General features: G+C 45.4%; 1 protein-coding gene across 2 annotated transcripts in view; it reads right to left on the bottom strand.

Annotated features, from left to right (window-relative positions):
• IQGAP2 (IQ motif containing GTPase activating protein 2) overlaps positions 1 to 25,559 on the bottom strand; it is a 502,441-nt gene extending 476,882 nt beyond the window's left edge. For both annotated transcript variants that reach the window (XM_075325516.1, XM_075325525.1), the window contains exon 1: positions 25,365 to 25,559. In XM_075325516.1, the coding sequence (XP_075181631.1) occupies positions 25,365 to 25,410 (46 nt within the window). In that variant the 5' untranslated portion in view covers positions 25,411 to 25,559. The remainder of the gene's footprint in view (positions 1 to 25,364) is intronic.
• Between the last annotated feature and the right edge of the window lie 491 nt (positions 25,560 to 26,050).

The following is a 26,050-nucleotide window of genomic DNA, read 5'->3' as shown; positions in this document are numbered from 1 at the left end:
CACGACTATAAAGGCAGACAACACGGGACATGAAAAGTGTGTGTGTGTGTGTGTGTGTGTGTGTGTGTGTGTATCATAGAAGGTTTTTGTTTTTTTATGAGGAAGAACAAGGAATATATATAATTAGATAGACTTCAGGTAAATGTTGTTACAATGCTGTCCATCCGTCTTCCTGAAAATGCAGCTACCAGGAGAAAATGTTCTTCTTTCATCCAACGCACGGTGTGGCTGCACTCACTTCTCACAATCCTGTGATCATCGGCTTTACACACACACACACACACACACACACACACACACACACACACACACACACACACTTTGACAGCTCACTCAAGACCTTTCTATACATTCTGTGAGATCTGTGCACATGTTATTGTACAGGGAGCGTTAGGAGATGAGCTTTGACCATTATCTATAGTAACACACACACGCGCACTTATCCGATAAAAGCACACACCGTACTCTACCGCATTTTTTCCATACTTGCCTAAACTTTTGAAAAGTACTAATGCCTAAAAAGATCAGTTAATTTATTTTTATCAATGAATGTGAAGTGAGTGATCAAAACAGAAATCTAAAACCAGACCAATATTTGGTGGAACCACCCTTTGCCTTGAAAACAGCAACAAAGTTGTAATTCTGCCATATACACCGCACACAGTTTGAGAGAACACAGCAGGAAGATTGTTCCAAACATCTTGGAGAACTCACCACTGATCTTCTGTGTATGAGGCTTGCTCAAATCTGTCTCTTCATGTAATCCCAGGCAGACTGGATGATGCTGGATCAGGGCTCTATGGGGGGGGGTTCATATCACTTCTAGAACTCTGCTCTTTTGCGGAAGATAGTTCTTAATGACATTTGTTGTATTTTTGGGTTCAAATCTGGAGCTACTTAGATGCTATCCTGATAGTATTTCCAGGTGCATAAGCATTTGCCTGCATTTCTCAGCATTGGGAGCACCATTACTTTTGAGCAAATCCCTAGTTTCATTTGCTAAAATGCACCCCCAAACATGCAGTGAACCTCTATCATGATACAACTATTGCTTGCAAACATTCACTGTATTGCTCGCCAGACCTTACGAGAAAAATATGCTGTTACAGCCATATATTTAAAAGTAAATACGTTGAGTCTTTCATCTGCTACCCTAAGTTTCCTCGGCCAACCATTGCATCAATGATCCTCAACATTGCCCATTTTTTGGCCTCCTCGAAGATGATAAATGCAGGCAGAGACTTATCTACAATCATGGCACCCTTAGGCTATGTGCGCACAGTGCGTTTTTCACGGCGTTTTTGCGCGTTTTTCGGGTGCGTTTTTGACCTCAAAACTGCAGGACTTTGCTTCCCCAGCAAAGTCTATGAGTTTTCATTTTTGCTGTCCGCACACATCTGTTTTTTAACCTGCGTTTTTGAGTTAAAAAAAAAAAAAAATGGACATGTCAGTTCTTTCCTGCGTTTTTCTGCGTTTTCCCCCCATGCAATGCGGCAAAAACGCATGCGTTTTGATGCATTTTTTCGACGCAGGTGCGTTTGTGCGTTTTTAGCGGCCAAAAACGCATAAAAACGCAGCGTCAAAAAGACGCAGTGTGCGAACCTAGCCTTAAAAATAGTTCCAGAAAATTAAGTATTTCTCCTAGAAAAATACTGCAATTGCAAGTTTTTGTTTTTTATACACATTTATTTTCCCTTGTGTGTATTGGGACAACACAAAAAACTGAAGGGTGGGGTTGAAGGCAAATTGGACATAATTTAAACACAAAGCATCGAAAAATGGGGCGGACAATATAGTTGGCACCCTCAACTCAATATTTGGTTGCACACTCAAATAAATAACTAATCAAATTGCTTCCTATAACTATCCACAAGCTTCTTACATCTCTCAACTGGAATTTTGGGCCACTCTTCTTTTGCAAACTGATCCAGGTCTCATATTTGAAGGTGCCTTCTCCCAACATCAATTTTAGGATCTCTCCACAGGTGTTCAATGTGATTTAGGTGCGAACTCATTCCGGTCACTTCAAGAATCCTCCAGAAATAGATGGTAACACAACTCTGGAGAGTTCTGAAGTATGTTAGGAGTTATTGTACTGGTTGAAGACGTATGACCTAGGTCGTAAACCCAGCTTTCCTGGCAGTGGGCACTACATTGCCACCCAAAATCTTTTAGTAATCATCAGATTTAATAATGCCTTGCACACAGTCAAAATACCCAGTGCCGGAGGCAGAAAGTCAACATTTTTGAACATCCACCATATGTGACTGTAGGTCCTATTCCATTTTCGATAAACAGTAGAATGATGTGCTTTACCCAAAAGCTTTATATTGGTTTCCTCAGTCCACAAAATACTTTCCGAAAAGGATTTTGGCTTAGTGCGGTACATTTCGTCAAACTGCAGTCTAGCTTTTTGATGTCAGCAGTGGGGTCTTCTTGGGTCTCCTACCATAGCGTTTCATTTGATTAAAATGTCAACGGATAGGGTGCATCAGTGGCAGCGTGAACTGAGTCTGCAGGACAGCTTGAAGTTTTATGGAACTTGATTGGGGGTGTGTAGTCCCCATACAAACTCCCATGTGTTGCAAACTTTCATCAATTATTCTCTGCCATCCATCTCCAGGGATATTAGCTACAGTGCCATGGGTTGTAAACTTCTTGATTCTTGTTGTGCACCATGGACAAAAGGAACATCAAGATTTCTGGAGATAAAAAATATCAACAATCTCAAGGTTACAAGTTCAACTTTTTTTTTTCTCAAGCCCCCAAACAGTTTACTTCTCCTCTTTCTGTTCTTCATTCTTAATGTGACATACACAGACACACAATCCAAACATTTAGGCAACTTCTCCCCTTTTTATCTGGTTTCAGGTGATTTTCATATTGCCCACACCTATTACTTGCCACAGGTGAGTTTGACCAAGCATCTCATGCTTGAAAGAAAGTTGTGTGCCCACAATTTTGGAAAAGTCACAATTTTGTCAGGACCATTTTTGGGCTTGTATGAAATTATGTTCAATTTTCCTCTGGTTTTTTTTGTGTATTGCTCCAATACACATAAAGGAAATAAACATGTGAGAAAATGTGTAGTTACAATTATTTTCCTGGGAGAAATATTTCATTTTCTGGAACAATTTCAAGCATGGTAACCCTTTCAGCCATGACTATCTTGGATGCAAAATAGGAATCCAATTCGCTCCAAATTAATTCTGTTGCAAAACGACCATCCCAAACATACAGCCAATGTCATTAATTATCTTCAGTGTAAGTAAGTCCTGGAATGATGATATGGTCCTCACAGAAGTCTGATCTCAACATCAAGTCTGTCTCTGATTACATGAAGAGACAGAAAGATTTGCACAAGCCTCATACATAGAAGATCTGTGGTTAGTCCTCCAATATGTTTGGAGCATCCTCCCTGCTAAGTTCTTTCCAAAACGGTGTGAAAGTGTATCTAGAGGAATTAGTGATGCTTTCAAAAAGTAAAAGGCGGTCACACCAAATATTGGATTTTATTTGATTTCTCTTTGGTTCAATTTGCAATTTGTTAATTGATTAAAAAAAAATAGGAGTGTTATAACTTAATTTTTAAGCATTCTTCCTTCGCATCATTTTTTTCCCAAACTTGTCAAAGACTTGGACAGTATATATTCACTGTATCGTTGTAATCCTACCTACAGAATAGGAAGAAACAGCCTAATATTACAATTATTAACAAGAAAAATTGCAGAATATAAAAGGTTATTTTTATTAATATGATCATGTAGAAACAAAAAAAATAAATAAATTACAATAAAATAAAAAAAAAAAAATTAAAAAAGAAACCCAAAATTTTGATTTAACCAAAAGGTGATTTTTTTTTATGACATTAGCCCTTTAAAAACATAATAACAAATTTTGACAGAACTAATGCTGCCGGCAGGAGCCTAGCTAATAGATATTAAACAGAATTTGTGATTTAAGGTGTTCATGCATATGAAGTAATTGCTGGATGGACCCCTCCGCACCGACAGCAGCAGACCACCCCCTGGCTGGAGGATTAGCCATTTTGGTTTTGAACAAGCCTGAGCTTTGATTCTAACAGAAGACAAGCCGACATGCAGTGTTTGGAGCATAGCCATTTTATTGTTGTCCATGCATATTCTGCAGAAAGCGATATCCAGCTTGTTTGTGTACAACGACCTTGAGTAACCTTTGCCTTATACCAAACTCCAATAAATGAAACTGAATTTGCAATCAATATTATCACGCACAGTCACACCCAACTACCCTATTTCATAAGAAAAGGCCAGAACTTGTGCAGAAGCGAGAAGGAGGTCATAGGTCTTAAGCACATTACACATTTATTACATGAGCTGTGCTTACTGGATGACATTACCTAATGGATCAGGATAGTCTATAGCTACAACCAGACACAGAAGTCCCTTTGTACTGTTCTACCTATATAATGCACCATGGAAGAATGTGCAACTTATTATTTCAGAGAGACATTTAACTTTGAAAACTAAGGCTGCTTTCACACTACGTTTTTTTAACGCAAACTTGATCCAGTGCAAATGCGTTTTCATTTCAATGCATTTGCAATGGACTCGCGTCAACATGCGTTCACCTACGTTTGCGTGCGTTATAGTGAGGATCCAGCGACTTGCAGTTTTTTAACATTTTTCAAAAACGCTACTTGTAGCGTTTTTCAGCTGTGTCCAAATACTGCAAATTGCTGGATCCTGACTATACTGCATGCAAACGCATGTGAACGCTGGCATGCTGATAGGCAGGATCCTGCTTGCTCTACTGAGCATGCCCAGAAACCAGCCTCTGGTGATCAGTCCCTCTCTCCCTCTCTCCCCCTCAGTCTTCCTCTCCTCTCTCTCTCCCCCGCCTGAGAGCTGCGGACACTCGTAACCAAAGGTAAATATCGGGTAACCAAGCAAAGCGCTTCTCTTAGTTACCCGATGTTTACGTTGGTTACGTGTGCAGGGAGCAGGCAGCCCAGCTCCTAGCAGCTGCGGATGCTCGTAACCAAGGTAAATATCTGGTATCCAAGCAAGTTACCCGATGTTTACCTTGATTACGAGCCTCCGCAGCTGTTAAGGTCCAGTCACACTAAGCAACTTACCAGCGATCCCAACAACGATAGGAATCGCTGGTAAGTTGCTAGGAGGTTGCTGGTGAGATGTCACACTGTGACGCTCCAGCGATCCCACCAGCAACCTGACCTGGCAGGGATCGCTGGAGCGTCGCTACACAAGTTGCTGGTGAGCTCACCAGCAACCAGTGACCAGCCCCCAGCGCCGCGTGGAAGATGCTGCGCTTGGTAACTAAGGTAAATATCGGGTAACCAACCCGATATTTACCTTGGTTACCACCGCACGGAGCTACACGTGCAGAGAGCAGGGAGCAGCGCACACTGAGCGCTGGCTCCCTGCTCTCCTTACAGCACACATCGGGTTAATTACCCGATGTGCGCTGCAGCTAAATGTGCACAGAGCAGGGAGCAGCGCACAATGCTTAGCGCTGGCTCCTTGCTCTCCTAGTTACAGCACACATCGGGTTAATTAACCCGATGTGTGCTGCAGCTACATGTGCACAGAGCAGGAGCCGGCACTGACAGTGAGAGCGGAGGACGCTGGTAACAAAGGTAAATATCGGGTAACCAGGGACAGGGCTTCTTGGTTACCCGATGTTTACATTGGTTACCAGCCTCCGCAGAAGCCGGCTCCTGCTGCCTGCACATTTAGTTGTTGCTGTCTCGCTGTCACACACAGCGATCTGTGCTTCACAGCGGGACAGCAACAACTAAAAAATGGCCCAGGACATTCAGCAACAACCGGCGACCTCACAGCAGGGGCCAGGTTGTTGCTGGATGTCACACACAGCAACATCGCTAGCAACGTCACAAAAGTTGTTCGTTAGCAGCGATGTTGCTAGCGATGTTGCTTAGTGTGACGGGGCCTTTAGATGCCGGCTCCCAGTCTATCACGTTCAGTTCCCCTCACTCCCGATCACATGACTCCAATGCCCGCCCATAAACTTAAACAGGGTAGCGGCCCGCCGGAACCGAACCGGGGAGCCAACTGGATGCCGGAGCACCAGGCAGGGTACTCAGACCCAGTACAAAGCCCTGAACCAACAGGGCAGAGTCGAATCAACTGATTGCGGACTGGACTTAAGGACCTATCCCACACAAGTCCCATTAGAAGACAACAGCCCAACCATACAGGGTAAAGCCACCGCCAAGGCATAGAGACCCAAAGGGCCAGCGTCTGCGGGCAAACGGACTCCTCCGGCATATGCAAGTCGGGGAGCAGACTACCGGTGTCTAGGCATAGGAGTCAAACATTTGCACACAGAGGTGCAGGAGAAAGGCGGAAACAACCAACCTATTCTGGGAGAAGCTGCAGCCGGCTGCGGGCACCGTTCATCACTCCATTTGGTTTACCAGAGACTTCAGTGTCTTGTGTCAGAGTGAGTACACCAGTGCCATCAGGCACCGCACCGCAACACTTCACCCTGCACCCCGGCCCTCGCCTACCGAGCCCCGGGACCAACACCCCCTACCCACTGAGGGGTCAACACCTAGCTGCGCCATTACACCGGTCCCCTGAGCCCCCATACCTTCACCGCAGTGGTGGTGTCTACAATCACCACAACCCGTGGGTGGCGTCACGAACTAACATCCCAAACCAAACCACCGCGGCTCCGGCCGTGGAACTCCTCACCCAAATCCCCGCGTGTAGCGCCAGCTCCCTTGCAGAGCTACATGACCCCCAGGTCCTTGAGAGGCTCGAGCCACCACCCGCAGTAGGAGCACTGATCCGAGCGGCTCGGCGGTCGCAGCCGAGCCCGCGGGGCGGTACAGTACCAACATTAGAAGTTGAGAAGACCTGGTATCAGATTTTGGTAGAGACATGCTTGAATCCAATCGAGAGCATGCTCAGAAGGATTCAGGCAATGTTGAAAGCCAAAAAGGTGGATTTACAAAACACTAACAAAATAATAAAAATTTAGATTTTTACGAGCGAAACAGTAACAATGCCGTGACATGACAAGAATTTGCATAACTAATCATATGCTAAATAGATGCAAGTCAAATTTTTGAACAAGATAGCCAAGACGATTGTCTATAAAAAGAAGGTAGTCTCACGCTCAAAGCTGCAGTGAATGGTGAGATATGGAGCCTGAAAGCCAAAAGTTCAAAACATTGTTACCCTTTTGCTCATCAGGGTATAAGTTACTTGCAATAAATATCCTCTATTATCCATACTCATAAAACATTAATGGAAATAGAACGAGGCTAATGCAAATGGAAAAGTAGCACACATCGACAGGTTTAGCCAACAGTGTACTGTATATGGGGGCCACTAACTCCCCCACAGGTGTTTGTTTTTTTTAATTGCTGATCTTTTTGTTTCTAAAAGAGATGAGGAAAAGCATTAAGAGGCTAAAATATAACTTTTAATCTATTCCATTAAAAATTAGATTAGAACATGTGAGTAACTCAAAGCTCTCTGGATAGTTGTCACTATATTCAGCAATCACATTTCCAGAGAACCTAGGATATATAACATATTTACAAAAAAAAACACAACATACATAAATAATTGAGTATGATAATTATTACTCAAAAAAAAAAAAGGACAATGGTCCAATATATGAGTACCTAAAAAATTATCAAAATTAACTCAATATAACAAACATATAGTGCACAGTGATCCTCAAAGAGGAAATCACTCAAGTCAAGATTTATAGAATGAGTTAGGAAAGATCTCACCCATTCCTTGCATCTTGGGGTATACAGGATTTCCTCTATATAGGTCCACACAGCATCCAGCTGGCCCTACAATGACCCTAAGGAATCTGATTAATACCTGATGCCCCAAAAGCTCCTGCCCTTACAAGAGCAGGTCACATCTAACCCTCTCTTAGTGCCCCTATAATGTTCCTGGCCCTCGTCCCGACGCGTTTCATCACTTTCGAATCATCTATGGATGTATGTTATGTATGTTGTGTTTTTTTGTTAATTTGTTATATATCATAGGTTCTCTGGAAATGTGACTGCTGAATATAGTGACAACTATCCAAAGAGCTTTGGGTTACTCACATGTTCTAATCTAATTTTTAATAGAACAGATTAAAAGTTATATTTTAGCCTCTTAATGCTTTTTCTATATTTATAAGTGGCTCTATCTCCTACATTGGGAGTTGCTGATTCTCCTCTAAAGAGATGAGCCTCGGTGAGAGGTGTCCGTCAGCGGCTCTCATACCACACAGGAGCACTTGGCAGAATGAGCACTGCTGTGTATGGGGAAGACGGGCGAGGAAGCTGTCTGCTGGCGGTCATCTACACTGTGTGGCGGACTTTAGCCCTCCTCTATACAGGCCATGCCGTTTAATATATAATCCATTTATAATAAAACACTTTCTTCCAAGCAGAAAGGTTTAGTATTACAGAAACTGCAAAGGGACCGATGAAGAAAAAGTGAAAGGTCAGACCTTAGAAGGAAAACCTGGCCGAGTCAGATCACCATGCAGCCCATATTACACCGGATGCTTGTGGATATGCCGGAGACATTAATGCAAATCATCACCGGCTCCAAACACTAAAGGGATCCACAAATTCACCATAAAACCCGGCCCATAAGAGAAGCGTTGCTTTAATGCAGCCATTGGCATCTGCTGTTTATACACTCCGCACCGTTGTTAAGTGTTTCTGTTTTTTTCACGAGTCCCAGCAGATTATGGAGAAGCCGGTGTAAATATTCTTCAGGCATAACCATCAGGGCAGATCAAGCGCTTTATGTAGAATAATGAGCGGAGACGTGAGCACAAACCCGGTACAGGTTATCGGCCGCGGCCCTGGGGCTTAGAACTTATTTATTGGAGGCGATGGCCACTTGTCAAAGGGGAATAAATCCTAGATTAAAGTAGATTTCTGTCTCCGAAATTCTGTAAGGCCAGGGTTCATCAAATCATTAAAATGGCCATTTGCACAAAACCTGATATTTTTTATATTTACATTTTGGAGATTTTTTGGAACACTATTAGATAGATGATGTGCAATCATTTTATAGAGACTGATTGAGGATGATCAGTTCCTAAAGGAGTTGTCTGAGATATTGATATTGGGGGCATATACTGAAGACCCGTCATACAGATTAGATGAGTCATCCAAATATGCCGTTACAATGGGAATCGCCAAACACTTGATGTGTATTACGAAAGTCAGGTGGCCCAAATTTACATGAATGAAAGGGGAAAGAAGGATGGGGCAATGGGAATTTCCACAGCTAATTATTTTGTTTCATTGGGAGATAAGCTGCTGCCATAGGTGTCTGGCCACAGCTTTATCCTCTCTCCCGCTGGAAAAAAAAAAAACATGAACGCTCAGCAAAACCAGGTGTTCATATGTTTGGGGGAGTTAGGGACAAACACTCAGCCAACAGCTATTTCATCTTATGGATAGCTTTCGTGTAGATCTTTAATATTAGATTGTGGAGGTCAAACACAAGGCACCTGCACTAACCAGCTAAAGTGCCACAGTGGCCATATATACATAATGTAACAGTGCTGGAATGTCACAGCTCCTGCTGGTCATTTGTGGGTACTGCAGCTTAGCTCCCATTGAAGTCAATGTGATCATATCACAGTATATACCCAGTTTTTCCAAAAAGAAGTCGTCCCCCAAACATAAGCCTTAGCTACATTTAAAGGAATTTTTGGAGTAGACTTTAAATATAAGCCCTACTCTGAAAATAAGCCCTAGTTAGTCAGCCCCTCCAGCGCTTAGTTATGTCACGTGACACTAGAGACATAACCTAATGCTAAAGGCACTGAAATATGCATAATGTGGCTTCCAAATCATCCTGCCGCTTCCTCCTATCATGGCAGGGTAAAATCAGCTCATCTGCTCCAGAGCCCTGCCTCCCGAGTGTTGTCACCTGGTTCCCGCATCCTGGCCGCTACTGCACTATGATGTTTGGTTGGTTGCTGCTGCCAAGTCCCGCCTACCGAATGGTGCTTCCAGGGTCCCACCTCCCGGCCAATACTGCGCTATGGTGTGGGCGTGGCTGTCACTCCAGGGTCCCACCTCTTGCCTCCCGAGTGCCGCCTCTTGAATCCCACCTCCCGGCCTGCCCTGCTCGCTCTTATAGAAGCAGCCACGTGTGACGTCACAACCACAGTTTCTGAGTCTCACTCCAGACTCTCGCCTTCTGCCCCCTCCCGGCCACATAGAGCAGAAGAGTGCCACTGCCCTGCAAAGTGTTTTGAGAGTGACAGTAAGTGTTACCATAAGAGGCACCAGCAATTGTGAATGTAAGTTAGAATTAAGGTTACGAACCCTAAAAACTGGCCATACGCCTTCAAGGTAAATTGAAGCATAAATGTGTGATTGTTGTTCACGGGAAAAAAAATAAATAAATAAATAAATAGGCCATTCCCCAAAAATAAGCCCTAGCCTTTTTTTTTTTGGAAACAAAAATATTATAAGACCCGGTCTTATTTTTGGAAAAACACGGTAACACTAGGCTTGGACATATTCTTTCTTGTCAAAGTTTGGTGGAAGTAATGTTTTCAATGGGCCCAAAACATCACAGGCGGCTCAAAGTACATAAAACCCAATATGCAGTACAATAAGTACAGTGGAACCTCGATTCACGAGTAACTTGGTGTGCGAGTATTTCGCTATATGAGCAAAGCTTGCTGTAAATTTGTAACTCTGTTTACAAGCAAGCTTTGCTGTACGAGCAAATACTCACCGCACACACTTCCGGTTCCGTACTTTCACCGCGCTCTGACCCGCTCTTGCAGTCTGCACAAACACGCACACACATTATGCTTACCTTACCTTCCGTTCCCTCGCCGGCCTCCTTGTTCTTGTAGTACACCGGTACAGGATGTGTATTGGGTAACCATCGCGACGATGGAGGAATTTCCGCTGTCAGTCGCTACTCAAAGGCAGCGCGCTGGCCAATCAGAGGTAAGCGGCTCATGCCTTTGACGTCAGCGGAAGCTCCGGCATCAGGCACAATGATTTCCTGATACACATCCTGTACGGCGGACTACAAGAACCAGGAGGCGGGCGATGGAATGGAAGGTAGGGTGAGCATAATGTGTGTGTGGGTGTGGGTGTGTGGGTGTGTGGGTGTGTGGGATGGCAGAATAGGGGACCAGGATGGGACATTGAACAAGTTGTGGAACGAATTGTCTGAGCTTGCATTATTTCCTATGGGAAATCTTGCTTTGCTGAACGAGTAACTTGGTTTACAAGCACACTCCCAGAACGGATTGTTCTCGTTAACCAAGGTTCCACTGTATTCCTCTATTGTTAGAATATTCCTTTTACTAATGTCTTCTTTGCGTCATTTCCTAAAGTGTTTAGAAAATTATTTTCCTTCTGTTATTCCCATTAGAAATCGATGAGTTATTAGAAAAGATTCTACAAAAACTGAGGATTCTTGGGAAATAGAAGAAATGTCTAAAACAGACGTGTTACCATTAATTAATATTGCATTCTGTATTTTCGGTCTTGAAGAAGACTACCTGATTTTTCAGCATCACACTTCGGTCATAGATCTGTCTGTTAGTGACACCCAAACCACTTCCTGACCATCTTCTCTGAGCGGCAAGAATAGAATTTTTTTTTTTTTTTACATGGTGCACTTTAGTAACGAGAGTCGCCTTATCCACTAAATAAATAATTCACAAGATCATAGTACAAGTGTACAAATCACATGCAGACTCGGAGACTTGTAAGACATGGCAAGGGTTGTACAAGTCAGTCACCGGATACTTGTTTTCCCAGAGGAGGCTTCAATATCATGCTATACATGGCTTTCAAGCAGATCCATCACTGGATTTCATAATTCAATCTTCATATTCATACAAATAGATCTGAGACCTGATAGGGCTGGTGTACTTCCGTTGAAAATCAATTATAGAGCAGCTTTATAATCCTGATATTAAATGATGCATTTTATGAGTCCGGTGACTGATCTACTGTGATTAAAGTTATTTACAATGCGATCATTTTCTAAAACTATATTACAGCCAATCAGACAGAATTTTGAAGTTTCACAGCATCATCAGGTCTAAGAGCGATATTTAATAAGGTATTCTGTGTGTACTGTGAAGTCTGGTGATAGATTTTCTAAAATTTGTATTATGTACGGTATAATGAGAGTGCAATATTAAAAGGAAATTTGTCACCAGTTTTTTGCTATCTAATCTGAGAGCCTAATGAAGGGGCAGAGACTCAGATTCTAGCGATCTGTCATTTACAGGGGGGCTATGTATAGGTTTGGGGATTTTTTAATTCAGTGTTTTATCAGCAAGAGATCACAAGAGGACTATTTGGTCTGCTACTAGGTAGTCCAACCACACCTCCCCACTGATTGGCAGATTTTTGTCTATGCAAAGTGTACACAAAAAGCAGCCTATCAGTGGTGGGGGCGGGGTTATATAGAGCTCAGCGTTCAAAGAACTGGTAGTTGTGCAGCAGACAAAACAGTAATTTCATCAAACCTTCAGCAATTAGCCCAGTAAGTTACATCACTGGAATCAGGGTCTCTGCCCCTATGTCATAGCTCACTAATATGGGGGTAGCAAAAGCCTGGTGACAGATTCCCTTTAAAGGCATCATATAGAGGTTCACATTTTTTCAGGTAAGGCCTCTTTGCCGGCAACGGAGGTGTGTCTCCCTCTCCCGTAAAAGACATTTTTAAACGGATCAGTCGTACGATGGATACAACATCAGGCCATCCGTCGCTAATACAAGACAATGGGAAAAAACGGATCCAGAACTGGATCACTTTTTTCACATTTCGACCAATGGCAAAAAAACTGGTGTGTGATGTGGCCTAAGTGTTCTACTCGTGGCTTTCATAGATACAACATAAAGCAATTATAGTCTGCGAGGCTCTTCATATGTCACAGTTGTTGCCCACAAAATCATGGAGATAATTTTTTTTTTATTGGCATCATGAAATAAAATTACTCATACAAGTCTGTGGAGCCGTGAAAATCAGGGACAACACACAGATGGCATCAATGTGTAATTCATGGGCTCTCCACAATTAACACTGTAATGTATAGGAGAAGCTTTGTAGTTTATTCATTTATCCATACGTCAAAATCACTGATGAACACTAATGGCAAAAACGGACACGGACCAAACACTGATGACACTTGCACAGGTTATTTTTTGCGTATGTGAACAAACACATATCTGAATGAGGATACATACACTATTCATCAACAAAAAGAATTGGTGCCACATTGAAAAAAGGCAAAGCAACAAAAATGGGTACAAATTTTAAAAATACATTCACAGTATTATATCCCAGTCTCATCAGAGCAATTCTGTTAGTATTCCGAAGTAAATTGCTTTGAGAAGTCGCAAAATGTTTGTGGAAGTAATACAGGCACCGGCGTCCCCACACAGTCCTGCCCCTCTACCCCGGAGGGGACGCCGGTACCCTCACCTCGGCCGTTCAGCGATGGCTGCACCATCCATGACTCCTGCTGCCGACTCCTAAGGCCTGTACACACTGCACAGGCCTCCTGGGAGCTCTCCAAAGGCTTGCATGCACCTTTTCTTAAATTGCTGGTACGCCCTAACTCTGGGGCACTAGGTATTTAAGGCACCGTCCCCTAAAGGGGAGGAGGTGGCCTATACATTACTAGTTGTCAGGTCCCTTGTGCTGCTGTACGCCGCATTAGTTGTACCAGTCTGTTTCAGTACCTGACGTAATCGCTGCTGCAACTTTGTGTACCAGCTGTATTTGGCGAACCTGAACCTGCTGCTGCAACTATCCATATCAGCTGTATCTGCTAAATCCGCTGCTGCAATCTTCCGTACCGGCCATGCCTGCTGCACCTGCCATTAAAGAGACTTTGTGTCAGTAGTACCTCTGGCGCCAGCTGCCGAGGTACAGAGATCCCATGGCGCTACGGTGACGCCCTGGCAAAACCAGGTAGTCACAAATAGGTCCCTGCATAACACCTTCCCTCACTAGGAAACAGACAGCCAAACATTAAACCCTAGTCACCCCCCTTAGGGACAGATAGACATACCAGTGGGCGTGACCAGGCGGTTGGGACACGCCCACCCAGGGGTCTAGACAGCCCGGGGCGGGAAAACAGTAGATCAGTCTTAGAGTTCAAGGATAGAGGAATGTGGAGTGGAGTTCAGGCCTGTGTGTCAGGCCTGAAGCTGACTGACAGGTACCAGGGTAGGAGCCCTGGTGCCTTGGCTAGGAGGCATACGGTGGTCTCCGTCAGCAGGAGATGGGAAGACGGCTCGGTGGAACCGAGGTGGACCGGGCCAGGGTTGTAGCCCGCCGGTACCGACATGGGGAACCGACCCAGTACCCGTAGCACAAAGGGGGGTACTCAGACCCTGAAGCCAGGAGCCAGAAACAAATGGAACTGGTTAATTAACCGATTGAGGCCAGGACTAGAGGTTCTGTCCCACCCAAAGTCCCTCATAGAAGACAACAGCCCACCGATTAGGGATAAGAGGTCACCGCCAAGGCCCATAGATCCCACGGGCCAGTGTCTTCGGACACTGCTCCTTAGGCCACATCCAGCCGGGAGCGGACTCCTACGTTTCAAACTTTGATGTCTTTTCTACTTAAACAGTGCAGGAAAAGGCTAGAGACCACCAGCCGGGTGGGGGATCCTAAACGCAACCGGCCGCGGCACCGGCCACCACCACCTTGGTTTACCAGAGACTTGTATGTTTTACTAAAAGAGAGTACACCAACACCCCTTGCACCAGAGCCATCGGGTGCCGGGGCCACCATCCCTGCCCACAGAGGGGTTAACATCTTGCTGCACAACATCTCCCCCGGGTGCCTCGTAACAGCAGCGGTGGTGTCCCACCTCACTACACACCGTGGGTGGAGTCACAAACCTATTATGGCCTAGCCCGTACATCTACGTCCCCATTTTATTTGGCGTGTCCGCAAGACCCCCGGATCCGGAAACCCTCAAGCCACACCCCTTAGAGTCCGGATCCGAGCAGCGACCGGGGCTGCTGGCATGGGGGCGGCACACTACCCCTGGCGTGTACCTACCAGTGAGTTTGCCTATCCCCATCTTCTGTGGTTTAGTGAAATCTCGGTATCCGTTCAGGTATGCTCCTCCAGGTCAGAGAACAGAGCCTTGGTCCAGTGTGTCCACTCCCCTCTCACACCCATGAGCGTTACAGTGCAACTGGGGAGTTTTGTGAAAATGTGCCAACTTTTGGGATTTTCAAGCCAGGATATGCAAGCTCTGCCAAAATGAGTAGAATCTCGGAGTAACAGGGGAGCGACAGGTCGTGATGCTACAGGCATTGCATATTTTCACTGTGTTCTCCCACTGAGAACACTTGTGTCTCCACAGCATAAATTGACATGCTGTGGCTCAGAAAGCCATGCCGCAGGTCAGTTTACACAGTGGAAAAAAGAAGCACAGTTGGCAGGAGATTTCTGTAAATCCCATCCACTGTGCTGGTGTAGCGCCCCTGAACCCATCAGGGCACTACTAGGTACTGCATCCTGTCAAAGATGCAGGGCCTACCCCCAGGGACCTGGAAGACCAGTGCCAGTAACATCAAAACACAAACATCCCCAGTTTCCCTCTCCCAACCAGGGTGGCTGACTAGTCCGGGACCCAATGGATGGCCATCCAGGGGTGGAGCCAGTCCACTAGATGACAACCAGGTGGGAGGGGACCGACAAAGACAGAGGAGTCCGGTAGTGACAGTTGAAGGGGACGGACGTGTCTCCAGACCTAGGTGGCGTAGGAGAATGGTTGCCAGAGAGGGTACAGTCAGGTACCCCTGGAACCAGAGCACCGACGGGGTACAGGGCCCTAGGTCAGGCGAACGCTTCAGGTTACCTGACAAACACCTGCACCACAGTGAGGGGAACATCCAAGACCTCACTGACCAAAGAATCCGGGTGCACCAGCAGTAACGAGAGAGCCAGGGACTGTAACAGAACACCGACCCTACAGGGTTCGCACTGCCCACAATACAGATCAGAAACTGCCAAGAGACAATAGGGGACCTTCAGACGCTCCAAGCCATGGGGTTCCACCAACCAGTGAGAGGTGCCGGGGAGAGAAGCCACCAGGTTACCACACCGGCACTGGGACTAAAGGAAACCGAGGTGAATTCCAGTTACCACCTACAGTGAGTAAAGATACCAGTTAAACAGCAACCATTGTGTGGCCTACCCTTCTTTCTGCGCTGGATCCCAATCATCCACTCCCTGGAGCCCGGCCCTACTTGCGGAGGGTCTACCATCCAGGCTGCCATCAGCATCAGCCCCAGTGGTAAAAGACTGTGCAGCAGCGGTTCCATCCCCATACCTGCAACCCGCAAGTGGCATCACGATATAAACTCTTTAATCTCCCCTGTATAAATACCCCCTTTTTTTTTAAAAAATATAAAAAAAAGTGTCCCCAGGGTCACGGAACCGGGCAACGGCCACCCAGTGACATCTCCCCAGCAGCACATCGCCCGGGACCGAGTACCCCATAGCCCTGGGCGACACACTTGTACTGTGCAATGCTACATCCAAAACGCTGCCAACAATGCTCATGGGAGCGGGCCCCCATACAGTGGCTCTAATGCAAGTATGAACATAATTTACATGGGAATAGGACAATAGACACTGAATTACACTACTGGAGTCTACTTCTAGAGGTATTATTATAATTTGGTTTCACAATTTTGAACATGGCAAGAAGAGTCAAGAGCATCAGCAAGGACATAAGCGTGAAACTAAGGGAATGACAGAGTCAAGTAATGTGCAGTATGTCGACCTAGGTTCACATGATAACATCTCAGTACAGAAATGCTAGAGCACAATTTCCACTGCTACTATGCTAGATTATCTAAAACCTGTCATTTTAGTCAGGCACGTATTCTCATTTGAGGTGAAGAAGGAGATTCAAGCTGCCCAGGTGCAGTGTCCAGTTTAGTCCCCTGTGGCAGCTGGAGAAGGACAGTGGCGACATCTGCCGGCATCCTGGGCACCTTTACTAGACCCCAAGATATCATGACATGCATTTGTCATGCGGATTCTCTTTACGGGGGACCAAGTGAGAGGCAGAGGCACCCATGGCGTTGAGCAGAAGGCTGCCATAAGTGGGCACTACCCTCTCCAGGCTGCCATGAGAGAACCTGAATGTATGCCGCACCAGGATAGTCAATCTTTTGGCTCAGCTCTAATCCTCATTGTAAACCACAACAAAAGTCTGTCAAGTCACATAGATTTATAGAAGCACTTGGTATTTAAGATGGCAATATCGCCTACCACACTTGAGGACACAGACAGAGGAGGGTCCCTGTGCAAGAACAATATAGCGGCCCTTTGCAGCTCATCAGAAAGTAAAATTCCACCTGCTTAGGAGGTGGTCTTGGGCCCCCTCTCCTCCGGGACCCTTGTGTGGCTGCACAGATTGCACCGATGGTATGTACGCTCTTGGCCAACCTATATCCCTCACACAGCCTTGTACAGAATATAGAAGAGCAGCCATCAGACATGCTGGTTATGAGGCACATATGCTGCCCACCGAAGAATGGCAGAATTACTACTAAAACCTGGCATGTTAATGTGGATTCACACTAGTGCAAATTAGTAGTTGAGCAGTTGCCCAGAGCAGACGGTCAGTTTATTCCTTTTATAAACGATATGATATAACTGGATTGGATTTTTCGTTGCCATGGGCAACTCATCAATTCTCTTTTTTCTGATGCTGGGACAGTGATTGGCTGTAAACTGCAGGGATATTTGTCTTCTAGACTAGAGCGATCATCCAATTACACTGCAGGATTATCGTGAACAAGTTCTCCTAGGAACGATCTTTTCGCGATAATTGTACAATGTAACGAGCCTGCCGATCACCAGACGAACGACATAAAGGATCTTTTGGCCTGTACACACATCATTCTTGGCAGCACATCATCCTGTTTATACAGGAACCGTGCTACTGAGAACAACGGCAGTGTATGCACACAGGACGGTCAATCAGAGATTGTTCATGAAGCAGTCGGCCTGTGTAAGGCCCCCTTCACACGTCAGTGATTCCGGTACATACGACATCTGTTTTCATACATAACGAAGACACGGACTAATGCAAACCCATTAAAATTAATGGGTCTGCGCACACATCCGTTTTTTCACGGACACGTGTCCGTGTGTTCCGCATGGATACAAGTCAGTTTCTCTCCGGCAGCACTGATGTCACATGGACCACACAGTGGTGTGATCCGTGTGACACGTACCAGAGAAAACACATGTTTTTGAACTAAAATTATTTGCTATACTCGCCTGTCTCCAGCTCTGCTGTCTTTGGCGCTGCCATCACTTTCTTCCAGGGCCACTCATTATGCTCATGAATATTCACTTAACTGCAGACCTCAAAGCAGCAGCATCGGAGAAATCACTGGAGACAGGTGAGTAATAAATTCCTAATCTCTGTGTGCTATGACGGATAACACGTGGATAACACAAGTGTGCCAAAATCCATGAGAAACATGTGTCTTTATCACGGACATGTGAAGGGGACCTAAAACAGTATTGAACCACTAACAGGCAAACATACTGCCAGGTGGTGTCATTTAACGCTTGACATTGCGTAAATAGACTCATAACAGGGGTTGGCCACTCTTCAACCTGTGCTGCAAGTGTAATGCACACATCACGAGGAATCAGCTCTGCCTTTTGGTTCCAGCAGTCGTCACGTAAATGCAAGTTTGCGATTTGCACAAGTGCTGTCACTTGCAGAATCGCGTCTCAGACACTTTTCTCAGTGTTGAAAAGAGGCCAAGACTTTGGTAGGTATGTGAGCGCAACTACCACAAACCACAAGAAAGTGTCCCCCGCTCAGGCCATTTATTACCTGGTTGCCCATTCATGAATTGGGGCAGTAGAGTCACTGCCGGGAAAATGGAAAATTGCTTCTAACCATGACAGATCGGCAAATCACCAATGGTTTCAGCAGTAGATAACTACTTTCCATGAAGGGCTTGTCCTCATTTTGAGAACTTCTTTAGGATCTGAGCTCCAGTACAAGAGAATAATTAGGGCAGAGTCACACTTACATTTTGCTTCTGATGCGAGAGCATCAGATGCGATATGCTATTGACCCCTCAACTCAGGCTCTGCTGCGAGTTCAAGCCGACTGTGATGCGACTGCGGTCAGTTCCCGAGATCGGATCACACCTCAGGAGGAGAGGGAAGAATTAATCTCCCCCTTCTCCTCCATTGTCAGCCTGTGCGTATATCGCACTGCACTTGGATGACATCCGAGTGCAGTCCGATATTTTATATACTTGTATGGGTGCGAGTGCTGCCATTTTTTCCTTAGTCCGTTTAGAGCTGAGGAAAAATATGCAGATCTGAGCTGCAGCATTGTCTAACATGGGGCCGAGTGCAATGCAAGATTTTCTCACTGCACTTGTGCGAGTCATACGTCAGTGTGACTCTGCCTTAGGCCCCCTTCACACGCACGTGTCTCCGGTACGTGCCCGCATAAACCCATTAAAATCAATGGGTTTATGTGCATGCACGTGTGCAGCCATTGCCGGTGCCTCCGTGTGGAGCAGACGTGAGCCAGTGTGCTCCACGCAGATGCATGTCAGTTTTTCTCCGGCAGCACGGGTGTCACACGGCCCGCACACGTACCACACGGATGTAGTGTGGATGCGGTCCCGTGTGAGAAACACACGTGTCAGAGAAAAAAAACAGAAAAAAAAAAAAAAACAACTTTACTCACCTTCTCCTGTCTCTGCCGCTGCTGTCACTTGCTGCGGACCGCCTCTCATTATGCTCATTGCATATTCACTTAACTGCGGCGGAAGCGTCAGCAGCGGGGAGTCGGCAGGGCTGGAGACCGAAGATCAGCACCACGGACAGCGACGCCAGGGACAGGTGAGTTGAAAGTTCTCGTTCTCCGTGTGTTATCACGGATAACACACGGAGTGCCATAAACACGGCACATGGAGGGAAAAACGCACCTTTGACTCGTCCGTGAAACACGTGCGTGATTTTCACGGACGTGTGACGGGGGCCTTATGCAGTGTATGGAGCTGTGGTGTTCTGGCCCCAACCAATCGGATACTGATGAGCTTGCAAAATCACATATACAAGTCCTGGACAACCCCTATAAGTAAACAATTTCTGGAAATTCTCCAGCATTTCTAATGTTTCCTGTTATTAGTAACATATAATATGATGTAATGATCATTGAAAACTCTTCATGGACTTATGGGCACAAGCTGCCACAGACCCTTGACTCACACAGCCTGCGCCATATACTGGAAATGTTGTACAGGCCGGAGTTCTCTAACTGGTGCCAATTCTAGGATATTATATCATCTGCATAGTGCAGATTTGCTTACAGAGACCCCTGCCCCAGCCATCCACAAAATAAATGCACTGTAGCGCAGAAGCACTTTCTAAAGAATTCCCTCCAGAGCAGCGCTCATGACTACCCACCCACTGTTTCAGGACCTGCAGAGTCTATGTACATTAATGGATCTGCCTTGCAATTACCCGCACAGTGAGTGACCAGGTAAAAACACAAAACAAGCTTTCGAAAAGGTTGGACTGGCAGCGGTCGGAGATTGGGCCCTGACCATTGTTTATGGTATGCATGCCGCAGCAATATCCTATAGTGTTGGGAATGTGTGTCTTGTATATACCAGAATGACAGCTAAGCGAAAATTCCCCAATATGTGAGCGATAGCTGAGATACATATACTGAGGTTCTCACATTTTATATAGAAGGGTAGGCTGTAGGTAACGTGTTTTATGGAGGAGTTTTGCTCTATAGTCAGACATTCTGGTAACTCAACAGTAATTGTGTACTCAAACAGGAACGGGGGAGGGAATATTTCTGATCAAAGTACAACCATAGACTGTCACTCAGAATGAAACTCTGAAGTCACCGCATTGTGATAGCACTAAATCAGCTTGTCTGAGCCACTAAAGTCTATAAAGTCAGACGACTGATAACATTCTTATACATGATCATGACAGGATAAGGAAGACATCTCCAGAAACAGCCCATAGAATGAAAATGGAGGAGCAGTCCTTGAGCTTTCCTCTTCTGCCAAACTTCCTATTTAACTAGTATTTAAAAGTAGACAACGTCCAATAAAGTCAACCTCACAAGGGCTCGTCACCCAACTATAAATGCTCTTGATTGGAGCTATATCTATACATACAGCCATTCTGGAGTGAAGGTCCCAACAACTAGGCACATTCACTGTTCATGAGTGAAAAATAGCTGGATACGGCTACATGGCGACATGTGTCACACAGCAATGAAATCGCTGCCACACTGAAATCGCTGCCACACTGAAATCCCTGCCACACTGAAATCCCTGCCACACTGAAATCCCTGCCACACTGAAATCCCTGCCACACTGAAATCCCTGCCACACTGAAATCCCTGCCACACTGAAATCCCTGCCACACTGAAATCCCTGCCACACTGAAATCCCTGCCACACTGAAATCCCTGCCACACTGAAATCCCTGCCACACTGAAATCCCTGCCCTTTGCTTTATTGGATGTAATTATTTTCTGTGGTGTCACAATGCGACATGTAACAGGCTGCGGGTACGACACACTCAAAGCCATGCTCACACACAGCAATTTTGCAACTTTTTTTTCAGCAGCAAAAACCTGATCTCTTGGCAGTTTTAAAGCAGCTTTAAAAACACAGATTTTGATGCGCTTTTTGTGGCTGTTTTTAGGTGCAGATTACATGTTTTGTCCAAAAGAACATTTTTAAAGGCCTGTTTCACACATCCACGTAAAACACAAGTGTTTCACGTTCCGTGGTGAAGGTGTGCCTGTGTGCTGATGTTGAGGAGAGCCATAAGATGAAATACTTAATTAACCTCTGGACATTGAACACACTTCTCACAGTGCTTTATGAAATCAATTCTCTATATATAAGCCAGTCAATTTTCAGAGGAACTCAAAGATGGCCCCCAATGACATCACAGACCCTACCATCAGCATGGATCCACCAGATAACGTCCCTCCCATCGTCATGGTTTCATCCACTGAAGTCAGACCCACCCATCAACAGCAACACAGATCTCCCCATTGGCTAACCTATGAACTGTCCCACTAGATGGGCATAGCTGAACTTGTGTACGCCCCTAGCCTATATCAGGAAGACGCATGCTTGTATTCGCTCTGTTCGGTGACATTTTTTACTGTGACCAAGAAGAGATTTCATATTCGACTGTGTCGAATATGGTCCATTACCATGCACACGGTCCATACCAATTTGGCCAGGCAGTAGGCAACTAGTGATCTCTGGTTAAGCGTTCACCTTAACACTGACCCTGTGCTAGTCGTGTGACATCTGGGTAGCACACGGACAGAATGAGCTGGTATCCTTACCTGTCTCCCATGCTGCTGTTACTTCCAGGTCCGCTGTCAGTGCAGTGAATATTCATGAGCATAATGAGCGGGCCCAGAAGCAACAGCAGAGACAGCAGCACCGGAGACGGGCAAGTATAAAAATTCTTTATTTTTTATGTGATCTGTGTTTTCTCCAATATGTGTCACACGGATTAGATTAGTATGCGGTCCATGTGACACCCGAGCTGCCCGGAGAAAAAAAAAAAAAGACATGTCGTTGTGTGTGTGTGTGTGTGTGTGTGTGTGTGTGTGTGTGTGTTGTGTGTGGGGCACATGGACGTGTGCACAAAACCATTGAATTTAATGGGGCTATACGTGTCAGTGTCTCTGGTATGTGTGATAACAGACGTCATACATACTGGACACACAGACATGTGAAAGAGGCCTAAAGTTATTTTATTCACCCAAACCTGTTTGCTTACATTTGTTGCATTCGCTTTGCTTTCTATAGCTGAAAAAATGCTGCAAAATCACAATTGATATGTTTCAGATTTTAAAAATGTCATATCAGATGACAGTATTTTTCCAGGGTCGGCAAAAAACGTAGCTTTTTTTTTTTTTTTATCAGAGTGTCATCCAAGTGTTATCGTTTTTTTCTTGTACGTGTCATCGTCTTTTCACTGGATTTTTTTCACCGACCCCATCAACTTACATTGCAGATATTGATCCAACACTCGGTCAGCGAAAAATCAGAGACATGCCCCATTTCACCATTACAGGTACGAGTGCTATCCGTGAAAAACACTTCTCAGTTGTACGAGAAAAACTGAGTGTCTGAATAATCCCTAAGGCCTTGTTCACACATCCGTGTCATCCGTTTTAAACATATACTGGAGACAGAGACACACGCAGAACCATTAAAATCAAACGGCTTTACTCAAACATCCACGTTTCCACACGGACCATTTGGAACATGCGTGTCCTGTGCGCTCCACACGTAGTCATGTCCGATTTCTGCTGGCAGCACGGGTATCACGCAGACCGCACACTCATGTGACCCATGTGACACATACCGGAAAAAACACATCACAAAAAAAAAAAAAATAAATAAGTTTTTATACTTACCTGTCTCCGATGCTGCTGTTACTTTTCGGGTCCTGCTCATTATGCCTCATGAATATTCACTGCACTCACTGCGGACCCGGAAGTAACAGCAGAGCTGGAGACACGCAAGTATAGAAGTCCATACTGTCAGTGTGCTATCTGGATGTCACACAGACAATATACACACGGACACATTGGATGGCTTTACATACCTTCACCACGGACGGTCACACACATGCGGTTAATGCACGGATGCCGTGAAAGAGGCCTAGGAGCTTGTGCACATGTTTAGATTTGGCGCAGAAAATTTTGCATCTCTTGGCAGGAATAACGCAGAGGCAAAAATATGTTTTTGGTGCAGATTTTTCCCATTCATTGTGAAATCTGCAGCAAAAAACGCTTTAAAAATTGACATACTCCAGATTTAATTCTGCAGGGAGAAAATGCTCGCGCGCATTAGACTTTAGCATTCCCATAGACTTTGCTGGCATCAGGATTCCCTTCAGGTGTGGTGACAAATCTGTACTCAAAAACATCTTAGGCTAGGTTCACATTTCAGGTCCGTCAGCGATGGATCTGTCGTTTTTTTAGATGTCAACTGACGCAACGGATGTGTTTTTCACAAGGATTCTGTTCACAGGAATCCTGTGAAAAAACTGATCTGTTAGATCCACTGTGCGTCTGTTTTTTGACGGATCCGTCATGATCCGTTTGGGACAGCCCAGTGGGAGTGCCAAACATGCCGGGCATGCTCAGTAGAGCAATGACGCAATCCAGTACCATAGACAAACATTACAAGCGTGACGGATTCCTGCGCGGTTGCGGTAAATTTTGACGGCCCAAAAAACGTTACATTCTGCGTTGTTTACCCCCCGCACAGAGGAATGCAACGCAAGCTCATCAGCCGCAATCCGCCACTAATACAAGTCTATGGGAAACAACAGAATACGCCAAACGGATTCCGTTGTTTAGCAGAGTCGCGGATTGTGACTGATACATTTTGGCGGAAATGTGAACCTAGCCTTAAATTCACAACTTGTGCACACAGTAGGGTTTCCAAATGTGTTGGATTTTCTGTGGAAAGTCCTAAGTCGCACTCTTGCCATAGACTTCAATGCCAGGTGCACGTGACATACGACTTGTGTGCGATTTATCTGCAACTTGTGCCGCTAAAATCAGAGATCAAAAATAGTCATGCGACACCAAGACGTTTTTGTTTCGCGACACCATCAACCGTCTTAGGAATCCCCAACTTTGCCTCTTATAACAGTGATCAGGTATATTGCAGATCCAGAGGGTTTTTTTTTTTTTTTTTTGTTTTTTTTTACAGCACAAAACAAGCATAGTGGACTACAATACTCAAACACCAGAAATCCAGATGACAGCGTAAAATGCCAAATGTGAACACAGCCCGAGGCTTCATGCACATATGACACATATGCCTTGAACTCTCAAGAAAACAAACACAAACATAAGCAAAATGCAAACATTACAAAGTTACCAGACCCTGCAAACTTCTGACCTCCAACACAAACTACAATTAACAGGATTTTTACCAATCTGTCAGGAAAAATAAGCCCAGAACACAATAATATTATACAATGTAACAACTCCCTGTATAATGGCCATCTGCACATTGTAACCACCTGGAAGAGCAGATCACACATGGCTGAAAAGAGCTGAACTCTGCACATCCCTCCAGAAAACTTACTGCTCCACTGAGAAGACAAATACAATGAGGCTGAAGGAGACAAGCAACAGGTGAGACACAAGGAGCCAGGACACATGCATGAGGATGACAGGGTATGGGTGGTCTGTGCCCCCCAGTCCTCGCCTGGTGCTGCAGGTGAGAAGGTTAGAAGCATAGCATGCACTTACAGCCATATCTGGGTCTAAGCATGGGGGAGCTCTCCTCATGGTGCATCCTGTCAGCGGCTGCTGCACCTCTTACTTCACCCCCTCTGCAGAAGATGCTTCAATCCAGTGAAGTCCACGAGTGGATCAGAGGGTAGCGGAGTCCCAGATCCTGCACTCGGGTCCCTTCTCGTCCTGCCTGTTGCTGTATAGCAGCGATCTCTCTCTCCTCCTCCTCCTCCTCCTCCTCCTCCTCCCTGTGCTGCAGCCTGCACCTCCTCCTCCTGCTCTGCTTTCTATAGACTTTCCCTTCTGCTGAGAGCTTTGGATTGTGGCTGCAGCAAACCTATCAGCGCCACCTACTACTACAATCTAGTAACTAGCTGCTCTCTCTATCACAGAAAAAGTATGAAATAGGGACAAAACGGAGCCCTGAGGAGTTCTAGGACTTTGATCGGAGAATTTGTTGTAGAAAAGCAGCAAATATTCCAGAGAGAGCGTCCGTGTAAATAATCAGGATTTGTGCGCTCTATCCACAACTGTGTGTGTGTGTGCGTGTATGTGTGTGTGTGCGTGTATGTGTGTGTGTATGTGTGTGTGTGTGTGCGTGTATGTGTGTGTATGTGTGTATGTGTGTGTGTGTGTGTGTGTATGTGTGTGTGTGTGTGTGTGCGTGCGTGTATGTGTGTGTGTGTGTGCGTGTATGTGTA

Source organism: Anomaloglossus baeobatrachus, chromosome 1, assembly GCF_048569485.1.
Source record: "Anomaloglossus baeobatrachus isolate aAnoBae1 chromosome 1, aAnoBae1.hap1, whole genome shotgun sequence".
Classification (NCBI taxonomy): Eukaryota; Metazoa; Chordata; class Amphibia; order Anura; family Aromobatidae; genus Anomaloglossus; species Anomaloglossus baeobatrachus.
The sequence above is the reverse complement of the archived record's forward strand: the minus strand, read 5'-3'. Positions and strand labels throughout refer to the sequence as shown.